Consider the following 15,943-nt stretch of genomic DNA (forward strand, 5'->3'; position numbering starts at 1 on the left):
TGTAGATGCTTAGTAACGGATCATACACTCAAACTAGCATAGTTTTCCTCATGCTACCGGTAGGTAAAATCAACAGGAATGATGGTCTGTGTTAAAATAGAGTTTGTCCAATGCCAAAAGAGAGTATCCTACATGTGAAGCATTGAAAATTTAATATCAGTTCATTGTTTAGAATTTAACTGTAGATTAAAAAATTACAGTAAAAGTTTTTTCTTGCTTTTTTCTCTAGTTACAGCAATCTTTTATTCATTTGAAATCTAGTATAATATCTTAGTCACTCATCTCGACTCTGTTTTCCTAATTGACACCTGGTATTCAAACGTTCAGGTAGGCACATATGCTACTACAGAAGGCTTTTATAATTAGGAATGAAAAAGTTCTTAAACACACTTATAATAAATGAGACTCAGCCTGTTACAGTGTCATTGCTTATTTTCTTCATAGAATTTTCCACCACATGACATTATCTTGTTTATTTACTTTTATGTTATTTGTGGTCTGCATTTCTCCCACTGCCCGGAAGCTCCGGGAGAGATTGGCCTTGTCTATCCTTGTTTGATCAACCACAGTTTGCTTGGCAGTACCTAGAACAGTGTCTGATATACGGAGGTGCTTGTTATTATTTATTGAATACATGAGCGGATGAATGAACTAAAATATAAAAAAGTAATAGAGATTAATTTCTCTGAAACACAGCTTTCTTGTCTATAAAACTTGGATTAGTTGAACTTAATCCAAAAATTATTGAGATTATATTTTTAAAAGTAATGTAAACTGTCTTAATTTATTATACAATAAACAATATATGGTTAGTCCATGTTAGTTCATTGATGCCTGTCTTTGAACAGCATACTACCAAGTAAAGTTGTTACTCAGAACTCAGACAACTTGCATAACCCAGATAATTCCATTGTGTACTTTGCATTACATAATGGATCATAATTTGTCAAATGCTTGACAACTTTCCACCTCAGTTGCCACCTTCCTTATTCCTTTCATTTCAGTATATAGCTCCATATGTTACAGTTCTATGTTAGAGTAAAAAAAAAAAATACTCTAACACAGGATTAAACACATTAAATCTGTAAAGGATACTAAAGTAACATTGATGTATCTAAAAAATATTAGGCATTAAATCCCCTTATTTTACAATCAGGAAACAGACTGAGTGTTGAGTTGAAGACCTTGATATCATCTGACTGCTAAAATAGAACAGATGTGCTGCAGTTAGGCAATCATTCCAGAACTTTGATTCTATAAACAATCATACCACTCTTTCCCGGAGAGCTTAAACTTACACCGAAACCATTCTCAATATCCTGTGATCCATTTTGATAGCCCTTTTCAATTGATCAGAGTTAGCATGCCAAGTGAAATCCATGTACGATCACATATTGTCTAAACCTCTCGCTTAGATTAGATGTATATAGGTTACTAAATGATATCTGAAATGAAGCACAGGTATTGAAATCTGATTTTTTATTTCAAATTTACTGATATTCCTTTTGAAACTTCAAATTCATTTTATTTATGGGAATTTTATCATTTCGTTATGAATAAAGAGCCACTATAAAATAAACACAGACTTCTAAAGATGAAATGTAAAAAGAAATGTATATTCTTTTAATTTTTAATTAGAAGTTTCAATTCTTATAAATTTTTTTCTATTCAACTTTTGCTTTGATGTAATAACTTATATTTATTTTTCAAGACTCTCAGCCTACTTTTAAATACTGACTTCATATTCTGTGCTATACATCAAAACTTAGTGGAATGTCATTAAATCAGTTATAAATTCAAGATGATCTATAAAATCTAACTTAGTAATTCAGTTGACCCAATGAAACAAAGAATTATGTATTTCTAGAACTTTGGCTATCATTTCTTAGGCTTTATATTTCCTTAATTAATTTTGAAAGCTAATGATTGACTTTCCTCATGATGTCTCAAAGCCCTTAGTTGTGGTGCCCAATGAATTCAGAATCTTTTTGCAAGTTATAAACGCTAGGAAAGTACTGGGTTTTTTATGTTCTTAAAATTCAAATAGTGTAGAGTTTTAACAAGACTTTTAATCTACAGTACTTTTCAAATTACTCTCTTACATTGCATGATCAACTCATCTATAGACTGTTAGATAATACAAACACAATTGTGTAATAAGAGAAACTAGATGCACTTTTGAATAAAATCTGGCTAGTTCACAAATGCTTTGGATTTATTCTATTTATGTTTCACGTTTTATACATCTTGAAATTTTATGCATATTTTAATGATTCATAATTATGAATCAGTTGAGGTTTTCATGCTTTGCAGTGCTGTAAACAATACCATAATCGCTTACCTTTTGTAACTGTTAAATAGATAAAAGCGATAAAATTAATAAAATCTATTTTTATAAAACTAATTTTAATAATATGAAAATTTTACTAAAATAGCACATCATGCTTTCTTTAGTCATCCTTCAATAAATACTTTGAAAATAAGGTATTTTAGATTTAACATAAGGAAACATTATATATGTTATGAAGAAGTGGTGTGTTTGTTCTCAAATGTTGAGAACAACATAATCTATACCATATTCTCTTAAATCTTTGGTTTTCAGGAAAGTTAAACATATACGTAATATTCAACACACTAGTCATAGTGTTAAACCTTTTTGTTACTTCTGTCTTCTCTATGGCTTCCCTTTAATATTTTTGTTCTCTATATTGTAAGAAAACTTACATCCTTCTGGAAATGGCTGTATAGAGAAAATAAATGATTATAACCTAGAAAATATGGCTAGATCTACTAAAAATATCTGGAAAACTAATTTGATGTTATATTTAGTAATGGTTTATAAAATATACTGAGCATTATTTTTAGACCAAATCAATTTACTCATTTTATCTTTATGACTTATATGCACCACTTTTTAAAAACAGTGATTTGGGGATGTTTTTGAGAAAAAGTTTAGTGTATATTTATAAGCTGCACTTAAATCTTTTTTTTCTGCTATAGACTTTCTCTTTTCTGTATCAGTGGGGTGTCTTTGAGTGATGAAAACACTAGGGGTCCCATTTATATTTTAAATAAATCAAGTGATTCCTTTTTTTAGTTAGAATAATTTTATTAGCTGAAGGTGTTAATTTTTAAAAAGTATTAGTGAGTACTATAAAAGCAAAATTTCTTCATTACCATAAAACCTGCTTTCATGGCAATTAATAATTCTTACTAAAAGGGAAAGAGAAATGTAAACAAATACCTTCGTTTCAAAATTTGTCATGTGACCTCCCTAAAGAGGGTAAGGTTCTGCATGGTAATTAGAAGAAGCTACAGGAACATTTAAAATTCACACAGGTGCTATTTTCTGGGGCAGTTATTTTAGTGATACACCAATCTTCTGAAAACATTAATATAATATTGCATTGAATTATCTGGCTTAATATCCATTCCCAACCTCAATTCTCCATAGTCCCATGTAAAATAATAAGAAATGTATAATCAGACCCCTTTTCTTGTTCTTAACACAGAGCACCTAAAACCCTTGTAAATAGGGATCCTAGGAGAACTTTTTGTTTTTACATTTGGTCTTTAAGCCATTTCCTGAGAGAGAATTCCTAAGACCTTGGTAATTTCTGAGTGAATAGTAGTGTCTTTTGTTCAAATGAGGTGACTCTGTGGAATCCTGGAAGGAAGCTGGTCACCAGGAAGACCAAGCCATGACTAGAAGCTTGGGACTTACAGCCTCACTTTCTAATTTGTAGCAGGAGGTGGGAGTTGGGGGACTGGAGTAAATAATTCATCATTCCTACATGATGAAGCCTCCATAAAAATTTCAAAACTACGAGGTTCAGAGAGCTTCTGGGTCAATTAACACATCCATGTGCTGTGAGAGTGACAAGCCCCAACTCCCTGCCCGCTGGCCCCTTCTAAACCTTAGCTTACATGCCTTTTCATCTGGCTGTTCATCATCCTTCAAAATACTCTCTGTAATAAATCAGCAGTAGTAAATAAACTGTTTTTCTTAGTTCTCTGAGCCACTCTAGCAAATTTTCAAACCCAAGAAGGGATCATGGGATTTGTAGCCCATTAAGACAGAAATTGTGGGTAACCTGGGGTCCTATTACTTGTGACTGGGGTCTGGAATAGGGGGAAATCTTGTGGGACCGAGCCCTTAACCTATGACATCCGTGCCAATTTCATTTGGTGTGGAAATGTAATTAAATTGTAGGACATGCAACTGGCATGGGAGTATTGGTTATTGTGGGGGAAAACCACATCTGATCACAGTGTTGAGTGTGAGTATAGAGAAAAACTTGTTTCCTTATTTGCCCCACTATTAAAAGACGTTAGCAAATCCAGGCATTAGTATGGTTGGTAAATGGCCTAAGAATCTGCTGGAAATAAGTACACAAGTATTTGGTTGCACACATATCCAAACCATGCAAAACTTTCTAGTTACAGAACGTATACGCTTCCCTCAGCTGAAAGCACTCATTTGTATTCTGTTTAGAATTAACATTTGGAAGTCTTCATGAGGAATGTAAATAGTTCTGTTTTGTTTTTGTTTCTAAATAATATCTGGAACTGTGTAGAGACACTTGGACAGCAAGGGAAAAAAAAAGTAATAGTGACTCTTGGTCTGGGGGAGCTTCCTGTGAACACTGTTTTGTTTTGGAAACAATGTGGCACAATGTCTGTCTCAAGGTATGTACAGCATTGGACTGGATATATGCTAAAAGTTAATAAAGTCCATGCGATTACTTCAAATCCTCCTGGATTAAGATATAGTGAATGTAACAAGGAAATGAAGAAATACATCAAATAAGTAATGCTGATTAGCATCTGCTTATATTCTTCATTGCATATATGTGTATTTCTGTGTGTAATGTGATATATGTATATGCAGGAGTATAAGTTTGTGCACATAGTAGTTTTTTTGGGTCTCAAAAATCAAATCAGAGGGACTCTACAATGAATAAACTATTAGCTTATTGTTGAATAAAGTGTAGTGATTTTATCATTAAATTGATTTGAATTCTTCAGTTTTATTGGTCATATATTTACAAGGGAAAATATGACCAGGTTTTCATAAGAGAAGCATTTTTATCTAGTATAAGTATATGGATTAAGCTTAATATTTTTAAAACGTACATCTTAATAGAATTGATTTTTAAAATACAGAACTGAAAAGGTCTCTACTCACTATTAATACTCTTCTTTGAAATGTTTCTAAAAACTCAATAAAATAAATGAAATGATCGCATGTAAGATTTGATCCTCTTTGTTTTGACTATCACATTTAATCATGATTACATAGTAGCACCAAAATTAGGACAAATTACAAGAATCACAGGAGAGATCTTAAATTATATGGGCTCATTGCATGCTTCAAAAGGTCTCATTTCAGAGAAAAAAAAAGGTTTCCAACTGCCAAAACTTTGCTGCATTTTCTCTCCCCCAAAATATACCCCAATTCACTTCAATCTAAACAAAAGATACAATAGACTGATTTTTGAATAGATACGTTATCTACAGTTTATAGGACAGACAGTCCATTTAAATAGAAAAGGTGATTTTACATAAAGCAAGATAGAGTACAAAAGCACAGCTTTTGTAATTTTGGTAATATTGCAATTTTACAAACATGTTGCATAGTATGTGTAAGAAAATAGTTCCATTTTTTATATATCTATATATACAAGAAAACATTTACATGAAAGTACAAAACAAAATAAATGAATAGTGGACCTGATTTAAAGAATTGTATAAATAACAAGACACTCAAACTCCAAATTACATATCTCCATTGTTAATGAATGTCCTTGCCCATCTTTAACCCTGTTTGGCTTTTATTTTTAAATATTCAAACAAATGAGATATTAAGACTGAAAAGAAAAAAAAAAGAACCACAGTTCATTAGACCTCATTTCCTTTAATGTTTTTCATTGGCTTTCTCAAAGAGCAGAGCCATATCAGTTAACACTGAAAAAATAGCCCTCTGATTCTATGAGCATTTCAAATTAATTATATATTCTCCAAATAATGTTCAGCAAGCAGTGAATGTTTAAACTTGGCTAAGTAAATCCATACTGAGCCCATTTTGGAATATGGTCTTTATATATTGGTTTTATGAACACCAAGGAGTTTGTTATGCATGTATAAAAGAAATGTAGACCACACTAATCATGTTTCCCTTCTGAAACAAAAGCATTCATTAATTTCTACAGCTCAGAATCCTCCAAGAAGAATGTTTGCTAACTCATGTTACAATTATAAGCCCCCCTCCCCATTCATTTGAATAAATTAGTAGGAGCAGCAGTGTTTTAGAGTTAAATACAATAGAACTCCTAGTCTTTGGTCTTTTACATTTAAATAACTAATGCATTGCAGTATAAAACAACATGAATAACAGTGTTCAATTAAGTTATTGATTATGATTGTTGAAAATGAATACAAATGCAATTTTCCTTTACTTTGTGATATTTTGCAGTGTTCATTACTGTAATATACACCAGTATATAGAGAAAATAATTTCTCCATATGTTATTAAATATGATCACATGAACAATTCTTATTAGACCACAGCTACTGGAAGAATTTGGTGACAAGATCTCATTCATATATAACTCAAATATGAATTTGGCTTTGATGGTTTTATAGAAAACTTGGCCACTAAATACTTTCAATGATTTTCATAATTTAACATTATATTGACATTATTTGCTGTGAAATATAACACTCATATTCATTAGACACTCTCTAGGCTATTGGGGCCTCATACATAGATACCATTTGCAGTGAAATGCTGTATTAGGAGTTTTATTGTATCAAATGCCATTTTTTGTAAAATGAGGCATTCTTCAGTTGTCATTCAGATAGAATATGTAGGAATTTTGAATGGAGTAACATAAGCAATTCAACAATTAATCTCTGTGATCATACTATCATTTCTTCAAAAGATTAATGCTTTTTAGCTTTAAGGAGATAATAGATCAACAGGATGTTTATATTTGGTTAATATTTCTATTAATTGCCTGAACAGTCATTTTGAATCAAACTCAAACGCATTATTTTCCTTTTTAACATCAACCATATTGTTAAATCCTGTGAACCAAGCATGATTTTTCCAAAGGAACTTTAATGTTCAAATGGTAAGAGCAAAAAAGGGAATATAAAAAAGAGCATAGGAAGTAGGTTGCCAAAAGGATTTGTATTTCAACACTTACAAGCAGCTTTTTAAGGTGCAGAAGGAGATTACAAATGCTAGTTCAGATGACTATTTAACCTAAGATTTATGAGTACTTCCTTAAATGAATCAGAAAAATTTAAAAATCAAAGTGACCAAAGAAAATGTCTAGTTTGATATACGCCCTCACAGATAAGTGAACTGTGACCAACATAATTAAATATACGTCTTAAGTAAGTAAGTTCACATGACTAGGTAGGGGCAGAACTAGAACTGGAATTGGTGGCTGCATTTTCTGAGATTTGAAGTACTGTGATCTAGGAATTCCCAGGTTACAGTAAAATGTGAAGTGCATAAGTATCTTAAACCCTTAGATAAATAATTATGTGCCAAATTATAAAGAATATCATTTACAATTTAAAAAATTATATATATATAGGACTAGTAAGTACTGGATAGAAATTTTGGAAATGTTGAACAAAAGAAGTAGGAAATTTGGAAGTTTTTGTTGTTCTTGCTGTTTCTTTTTTGAAGTTTTTTATTGAAATATTCTGAAAAAGAAAAGAATAATGTGTCCTCTTTGCATCTTTCCTTTTGATTCCCCAAACCTAAACTCAAATACATCTCAGTTTATGCATTCCTGGCAAAAAACTTAAATGCTAGCAATACTACCAACCTCTTTTTCTTCTTTCTTTTCTTCCTTCCTGTGCTAAACTGAGTATGAAGTTATTAAGATATGGGTAATAAGACAGCTGAGTCATGTCAATGTAGTACACACTAAAGGACCAATTTTTCTCAGTGTCATTTGGGGAAGACAATATTTATATCATAAGTAAACTGCATTGTATTTATACATGTTGTAACATAAAGATGGTACTGGGAAAACAGATAATGAATCTGTTTGGGTAGTCCGCCATTATGGGACCACTGTATTTTTTTTTTAAGCCTTTATTTTTTTTGAATGTGGAAATCGAGGACTTTTGGGGACATTCTTCTAAGCCTTCACTATAGGCTTGATCTCTGAGGCAGGGGTATTCTTTTAGACTCAGAAATCTGAAACAGCTAGTCAAATAACTTAAAGCAATTATTTGGTGTTGAATGGGAAAGCCATCTCTATCACTGTTTTTTCTACTAAATTAAACAGATTTTTATATCATCTGGATACAGTCTAAATCTCTCAAGCTTGTAAGTTACTTTTGAATTGTGTCTATACTTTTCAGAATATATTTGAATTAAAAATTTGACAGCCCCCTCACTGGAATTGGTTTTTACATCTTCTTTTCCCAGTTTTTCATCTTTTCTCCTCTTATGATATATAATTTAAATTTTCATTTTCTCTTTTGCCTTCTGTAATATATGTACTTGAAATTAGAACATGTTGGAATAGTAAGGAACCCCAAGACACTATTTATTCAATACTTTTGCTGTAAAGTTGGGTAAACTGAAGCCTGGAGAGATTTCCAAACTGCCTAAAACAGCTCAATTGATGTAGAAGACAGCTGAAATTAGAAAAAGGGCCAGTTCCTAATCAAAAGAATTATTCCCATTTGAATCAGAAAGTTTCTAATTGCTTCAATAGAAGGATGATTAGAACTTGAATATGTCTCAAATTACTACATAATGTTTCCTTAAAATTCCGTAATATAGTGATTAGCACACATAATTTCTCAACATTTCTTGTTATACTTTATTTTGCAAAGACCAATGTGAGATTTCTTGTATTAAATTCTCTTAATTTTAATATAAATTAAACTCTTGTGTTGAGATAACTTTGTAAGCAACTGTATAATTCTTATTTCAATATTGATTTAAAGAGATATAATAACATCCAAACACAAGTCAAATTTTATTTTGAAATAACAAATTAGCCTTTGAACTCTTCTGCTGAGTACACTGGAAATGGGCTTTTTCAGTTATTTGAGATGCTAGGTCATACAAACAAGATCATTCTGGTAAAATGTTAATCACTTTTCTTCTTGCGTTGCCAATATTTCTACTTTCATTAACCACGTTTTTCAACAAGTTCTAATTTCCCAATTCACTCTGAGCTGTAGAGACCTGAAGTCCAAAGACTCTACAGCCATTAATTTCCAAAATGTAGTTTCAACATGCTGGTTGGTAGTGTGCATGGGGGAGCAAAAAGTTGATTGACATGTGAAAATTCAGGACTTACCTTACAGTAACAGTAATTAAGTCATCTTCCCATAATATGAATACTTAATACAGTTTTACATTCTTTGATTCTGTAAGTTTCAAGAATCTGAGTTAAGGGGTATTGCGATAAATGAATCTGTAATATTCTAAAGTTATTAAGAGGTCATATATAAAAGTAAGCAGTGGAGAATGAAAAGAACTACAATTTTTGATGTCACAGTACATTAACAATCTAATAAAAGTAAATATATGTTAAGAGCTGAATAGAAATGTGACTCAATTCCTGAAAGTATGAATCTAATGTAGTAAACACATTTTCAATATGTTTATTAGCATTTGTCAATTTTACTGTTTAGTCAAGAATTTTTAAGTTAATTTCTAACTTCTTTAAATCTTAACCTACAATAAAAAATAAATAGATAATAATTTTGAAGATGATATCCCAATGGAAGTGAATTTATTCTCAGCATTATGCATCAAATTAGTATTATTTATTTGGAGGATGTTTGAATTTTAGCAGTCAGAGTCAATGTAAAGTGAATAGAGCAAACACAAATTATACTATTAAAACCTAGGTGTAAAGGATAGCATGTGAATTTTTAAAAAAATGATCTACACATTGAATACCATCAGCATGTCCTTCTTAATCCTATCTTATATTGCAATCAATTAGATGTTTTGTTAAAAGCAAATACATCACATGCAGTAGCCATGTAAATACTATATAAGGCCATCCAGATTTGACAAATGACATTAAAATGGCATTTTGTTAATTCTGTAAAGATTATATTGCTGAGTGCTTTCAAAATCACCTAATGTACAAAATTCTAGACTTAGTAGACAAAGAGTAACAACACACTGAAATTAAAGAAACAAAATGAAAACTCAGGGAGAGATTCTGTATTGTTTTGTTTTGTTTTGTTAAAAACCATGTATTGAATTTAATTTTTAGTAAAGCAAGCATTACATAATGCTTCAAAATTCTAAAAGTTGGGGATAAAAGTTTACATCCAAAAAGATGAATGGAAAATTGTGCTTTCAGACTGTAGAATAAGTTTTCTTACAGGGTTAACCATTTCATCTTGCCATTGGATACTGGGAATTTCATTAATGTATATATGTGCAGTTCATATCCAAGTCCTGCAAAAATCTAAAACTGTGTGCTTCACTTCATGTAGCAAAGGCACCTATGTTATTCTCCCTTTTGAGCAAAAGTCATGATCCAGTTTTTCTGCTGACGACGCTTTTTCCACTGCTGTGTCACTCACATTCTCTGTGTTGCGCAGTACAGGAAATCACAAGAGAAAGTGGTGGCAAATCCCTGCTCACACTGGAAGTTGCTCTGTGGACCATTCAAAGAAGCTCTGGACTGATCACAAGGGAAACCGAGCAGAACTGTGAAGCAGACGGACAGGAACAAAAGGCTATTCTGGTGTGAGGAGAAATCAGTCACTTCAGCTCCACAAGCAGATGTTGCTACTGGACTGACAAGTGGAACCTACTGCTGCTGGAGAAAGGTAAAGTTTGCCATTGGGACAGACGCAGAGTTCATACACTGTCTGTCGAGAACTCGAGGAGCTGGGTGAAGAAGATGGGAAGGAGCCGGTTGGTAGATTTCCCAGCCGGATTGTCTTTGCATTTAAAAATATCTATGGGAAAAAACAAATTGCATTTTAATTCATTTTAGTAATCTGCATTCCTCAGAGCATCCAGTAATCTACATCCCTCTTCGACATGGTCCAATAAGGAAGTCACACAACAAATAATTCTAGGGTTTAGCTGCCATGCTTTGTTGAACAAACAAATTACATTCCTACAGTATAGCCCCAAAGCTCTGCAGCTATCTTTTTCCTTTGGGAAATGGTACATTCTGACAGAAAGCCTCAATCTGAAAAGCAGTATCATACAATCTGCTTAAGGGGCCAACTAGTTATTTAAACATGACAGAAAATTAATGATTTTGACAGTCTCTCAATTTAACTTCTTAGCCATGCCCGGTGTAAAAAATATGCAAAGAAATAAGGATGTCCATGGAGATGATAATACTGACAGGGGCCAATTAATTTAAAAACCTCTTGGTCTATTTTTAATACTCACAAGTGTGTGGACTCTTAATCTAAAGGATGTACTAAGTAGCTTATATGGTTTGGCTGTGTCCTCCCCCAAACCTCATCCTGAATTGAGGTTCCATAATTCCCATGTGTTGTGGGAGGGACCCAGTGGGAAATAATTAAATCATGGGGGCAGTTTTCCCCATACTGTTCTTCTAGTAGTGAAAGAGTCTCATAAGATCTGATGATTTTATAAGGAGAAACCCCTTTCACTTGGTTCTCTCATTCTCTTGCTAGCCACCATGTAAGATGTACCTTTTGCCTTCTGCCATGATCGTGAGGCCTCCTCAGCTATGTGGAACTGTGAGTCTATTAACCATCTTTTTCTTTATCAATTACCCAATCTCAAGTATGTCTTTATCAGCAGTATAAAAACAAACTAATACAGTAGCCAATCAGCACAGTGAACAATAAATAATCATTGTCTATAATTAGATTTGAAGTCTCCATGAAACATATTACCTATCTTCAATACCTACTTTACTAAATCTTCTAACTTGGAAACTGCATTATTCTAAATCATGGACTCACCACTTTGGGGGACAGTGATCATATGGTTCTGACATGCATGGGGAAAGTTTCAGAAAAAAGAAAAAATGGATCTTGAATTTCAATGATCAAAGAAACAGCTCTCTAGTCTTGTTTCCATTGTTATATAGCTAATGATTGCCTGAAGGGCACCCTAAATTGACAGGAGTAACAAAATATTCCCTTTCCTCCATCTTTGCCCTCGGTCATCTAAGTTCTATTTGTTTTGTACTAGGCCTCCTGTAATAGTCCCTCACCTGGCCTCCTGGCTGCCCATTCTTGTCTTCCTATCATTGGTTTTACATTGTCCTAGAGTGAAATTTTTGGGAAATGCAAATCATCTTGCTACAGTGCTCACAATTCTCTGATGTTTTCCCCCACACTTCAACTGGATTCTGATGTCTTTCAGTGGCGCAAAGTCCCTACCTATATGATCTGGCCTGTCTCGCTAGCATGATTTCCAGTAATTCTTCCTCTTGCTCCAGTTCTTGCATTTTCTCAAATACAGCAAAAGTACTATAGCCTCACAGTATTTTTACCGTTTCCTCAAACTGAAATACATTTCTTCAGAGACTTAATGAGTGGGGTGAGATATTAACTGGGTGGCTGTAAAATATGAATGGGAGGGGGATTTCCACCTTTTTGATGCTATTTAAATTCCTGAACTATAAGATTCTATTCCATATTACAATTAAGCCAGAAAAGGAATTCATATACCAAAAGGATATATTTTAGGTTAATTGGGATGCAAAAAAACTTGGTCCAGTTCTCTCAAAGATCACTGCCTGGGAAATAACTTTTCTAAACACTATTAAAATAATATTAATCTTTCTTCTCTCTTTAACAGGTATACTTTTCTCTATAGTAAAAATCCCTTTGTAACGTCACGTTACATTTGTAGTCATTCATTGTTTGTTTCTTCTACTTACAATAAGATCTATGAAGATAGGGCCTGTCTTTAGTTCATCCTAATGGAATAAGGCATAGAATTGTAAAGTGCATGAATTACATGGTGCTCTTTCTTCACCTTGGACAAATCTCTCCCATCTAGGTTACAAACACACCCTCCATCAGAGTCCAATCCATCTGTTTTCTCCTCCATATACCTTTCTCTGGTGCTCCAAGATAGAAAAAGTCTTCTTACTTGACTCTCCCATAGTAATTTATTATTTTAAATATTGTATTCTGCTGATCACATAATATGGTATCTTATAGCCATGTTAATATCTTACGTTCCTTGCTAAACTATATCCTTCTCAAAGATAGAATCATTTTAAATTGTTAGTAATTCCTACCATGTTTAACCCTGCGCCTACACCTTCTATATAACACAGTTATTCGATAAATGAATACATTATAAAACAAATGAATGGCTGCATTTATCAGCAGTATTCAAAGTTAAAAAGCATGATTACAGCTTGTGTTTACTGATGTCAAATGTTGAAATATATTACCCTATAGTTACTTCTGTGTTAAGTAGCTGGAAAGCAAAGAAAGAAATGAATCTATGTTTTAAGATTTATTTTTCTGATGTGAAAGCAACAAGTGCACCAAACTAAGCAAACAACACAACAAAACCCATGGAAATACATTTTTGGGTATGGATGTGGGGTCTCATTTCTTCTTGTTTTGTGTTACAGACTTGGGGGTCTCTTACTTCTCCTCTGGGGATGAGAGATGATTCCTTATATCGTTTGAGCGGGAGAGGAAGGGGGCTTGTGTAGTTCAGTGCCTTTTCCTTACAACTTTTCAAGAGCTAGCATGCTTGCAGATGAATGGTATCCTCAAGCTTTGAAAATGCCAAAAGTAACAGAGGGGCAACCTCTGAGACTGTGGAGTTTAAGTCTGCAGATTTGGAGTTGAGTTCACCTTGAAGAAATATTAGGAGCTGGTGTTTTGGCTAAGAAACCTTAAGGCAGACATACATAATTAAGGAGGGAGAAATGAAAATCTAACAGACATGTGGAAAAGAGGGCTCATGTGGGATTGATCAGATGACTAACATTTTGTGAATGGTGAATTCATTGTTAAGCACAGAAAGTAAGTAGTGTTGTTTAGCACTGGTGGTTTGCAGGGTCCTACTTATATCATGCCATATCTCTGGCTTTTGCAATTGAACTACAGAATTCTATTGCACATACACTGTATTGCAAGCTGGCTCACATCTAGATGAATCTAAAACAAATATATTCATGGTATATAAACATGTGAATTGGTTCTCTTTCATTGATGTAGCTTTGAGGGAATAACTGCAGTGAGTAGCCATTTAATACAGGTAAGGCTTGCAGGTGACAGCCTTAGAATTCAAGCATGAGGTATGGAGGGCTCATAGCTGGAGTAAACTTTGAAGTACTCAGGCTTTTTGATGAGTAGCTGGCTTCAGCATAGCCATAATGGTGTTCTTTGGTTCTCCCATCCATTTAGGGGCTGCTTTAGAGTGTATTTGGCTATATGGCAATGCCTAATTCCCTAAGTTTCTGAGATCCAAACTGTAGCTCCACTCATATAAAAAAGTCATTTTTATTAATAGACAAATTCATTGATATGGAGTCCTTAGAAAGAGAAAATACTATGTTCTTGGCTTGAGATGGAAGTATAAGTTGTGAGATTAAAGGGGTTGTTATATATTGATTCTTTCCAACATAAAATTCCTGTACCTACCTAGGTTTGTGCTACATGAATGAATTTGATCATATCTTTCTTTTCTGCCAAGGCAGTGATGCTGTTCACTGTCCAAATTCTAAAATTGATATGGCTCTTCAATATCATCTTATAAACCATATAATCCATTGGTTCTGAAACTCTTCCCTGATCTCAGAATCACATCCCTGAGCACTTAATTCACAGTCCACAGTCTTCTCTCTACCAAGAATTCATTTATCCTATTGTCACCTGTTGAAATCTGGCCCATGACTCTCACAAAAAATCTTAGTTGATTTTCAAAACAAAAATTGTTTTTGGCTGAGTGCTGTGGCTTATGCCTATAATCCCAGCACTTTGTGAGAGGGTAAGACTGGTGGATCATCTGAGGTCAGGAGTTTAAGATGAGCCTGCCAACGTGGCGAAACCCCGTCTCTACTGAAAGTACCAAAATCAGTTGGGTGTGGTGGTGCATGCCTGTAAACCCAGCTACTTGGGAGGCTGAGGCAAGAGAATAGCTTGAACCCAGGAGGCAGAGGTTGCAGTTAGCCAAGATCGTGCCACTGCACTCCACCCTGGGTGAAAAGAGTGAGCCTTCATCTCAAAAAAAAAAAGTTTCCTTTTTTCTGTGATCTTGTGGTATATATGTTGTTACTGTATTACATATGCCATTATACCACTTACAGTATTCTACATACAATTACAATTCATGTTGGCTTCCAGATTGAGTTTGAAATTCTTTGCAATACTATGTCTGAAATGACTTTGAATCTTTAACAATGCAGAATTTTACATACAATTTCATTCTACATTTCATCCATCATTTTAGAGACCTCAGTACCATGATAGATCTGATATTAAAAACTATCTAAGGATAAGGACTTTATATCCTTCTATACTGTTTAGTAAATGATCAGTCTGCCTTTCTGTGATAGTCAATGTAGCAAAAAATACATATTTTATGTAATTTTATGTTTCTTCATAGGAAAAAGACATGTTATTTTATTATTAAGGCTGTGCCTTTCTGTACTTTTATTTTGTTACTATATAAATAAACCACAGTGGCTATGAAGAGTTTCAGAACCAATGGATTATATGGTTTATAAGATGATATTGTTACTATATAAATAAACCACTGTGGCTATGATTTAGTTATAGCATAATACTCATTTGACAATTAAGTGCTAATATGTAATAGAATCAAAGGATTCTGCTGATACAATGAATAAAAGAACATGTAAGTGATTCAAATATAGGGGCAAAATAGATATTAACATTTATTATGAGTAATTTGAATGAAACAATTACCATGATGAAAGCAACTCTTTAAAGAGAATGC

At 33.3% G+C, this 15,943-nt stretch overlaps 1 protein-coding gene across 1 annotated transcript in view; it reads right to left on the minus strand.

The window, feature by feature from the left end:
* Nucleotides 1–10,131: 10,131 nt before the first annotated feature.
* SGCZ (sarcoglycan zeta) overlaps nt 10,132–15,943 on the minus strand; it is a 1,161,665-nt gene continuing 1,155,853 nt past the window's right edge. Inside the window, exon 8 of the mRNA XM_064368680.1 lies at nt 10,132–10,974. Coding sequence (XP_064224750.1) covers nt 10,780–10,974 — 195 coding nt within the window. The 3' untranslated portion in view covers nt 10,132–10,779. The remainder of the gene's footprint in view (nt 10,975–15,943) is intronic.

This window comes from Aotus nancymaae, unplaced genomic scaffold, assembly GCF_030222135.1.
Source record: "Aotus nancymaae isolate 86718 unplaced genomic scaffold, 86718_ANA_hifiasm-v0.15.2.pri h1tg000079l, whole genome shotgun sequence".
In the NCBI taxonomy this organism is placed as follows: Eukaryota; Metazoa; Chordata; class Mammalia; order Primates; family Aotidae; genus Aotus; species Aotus nancymaae.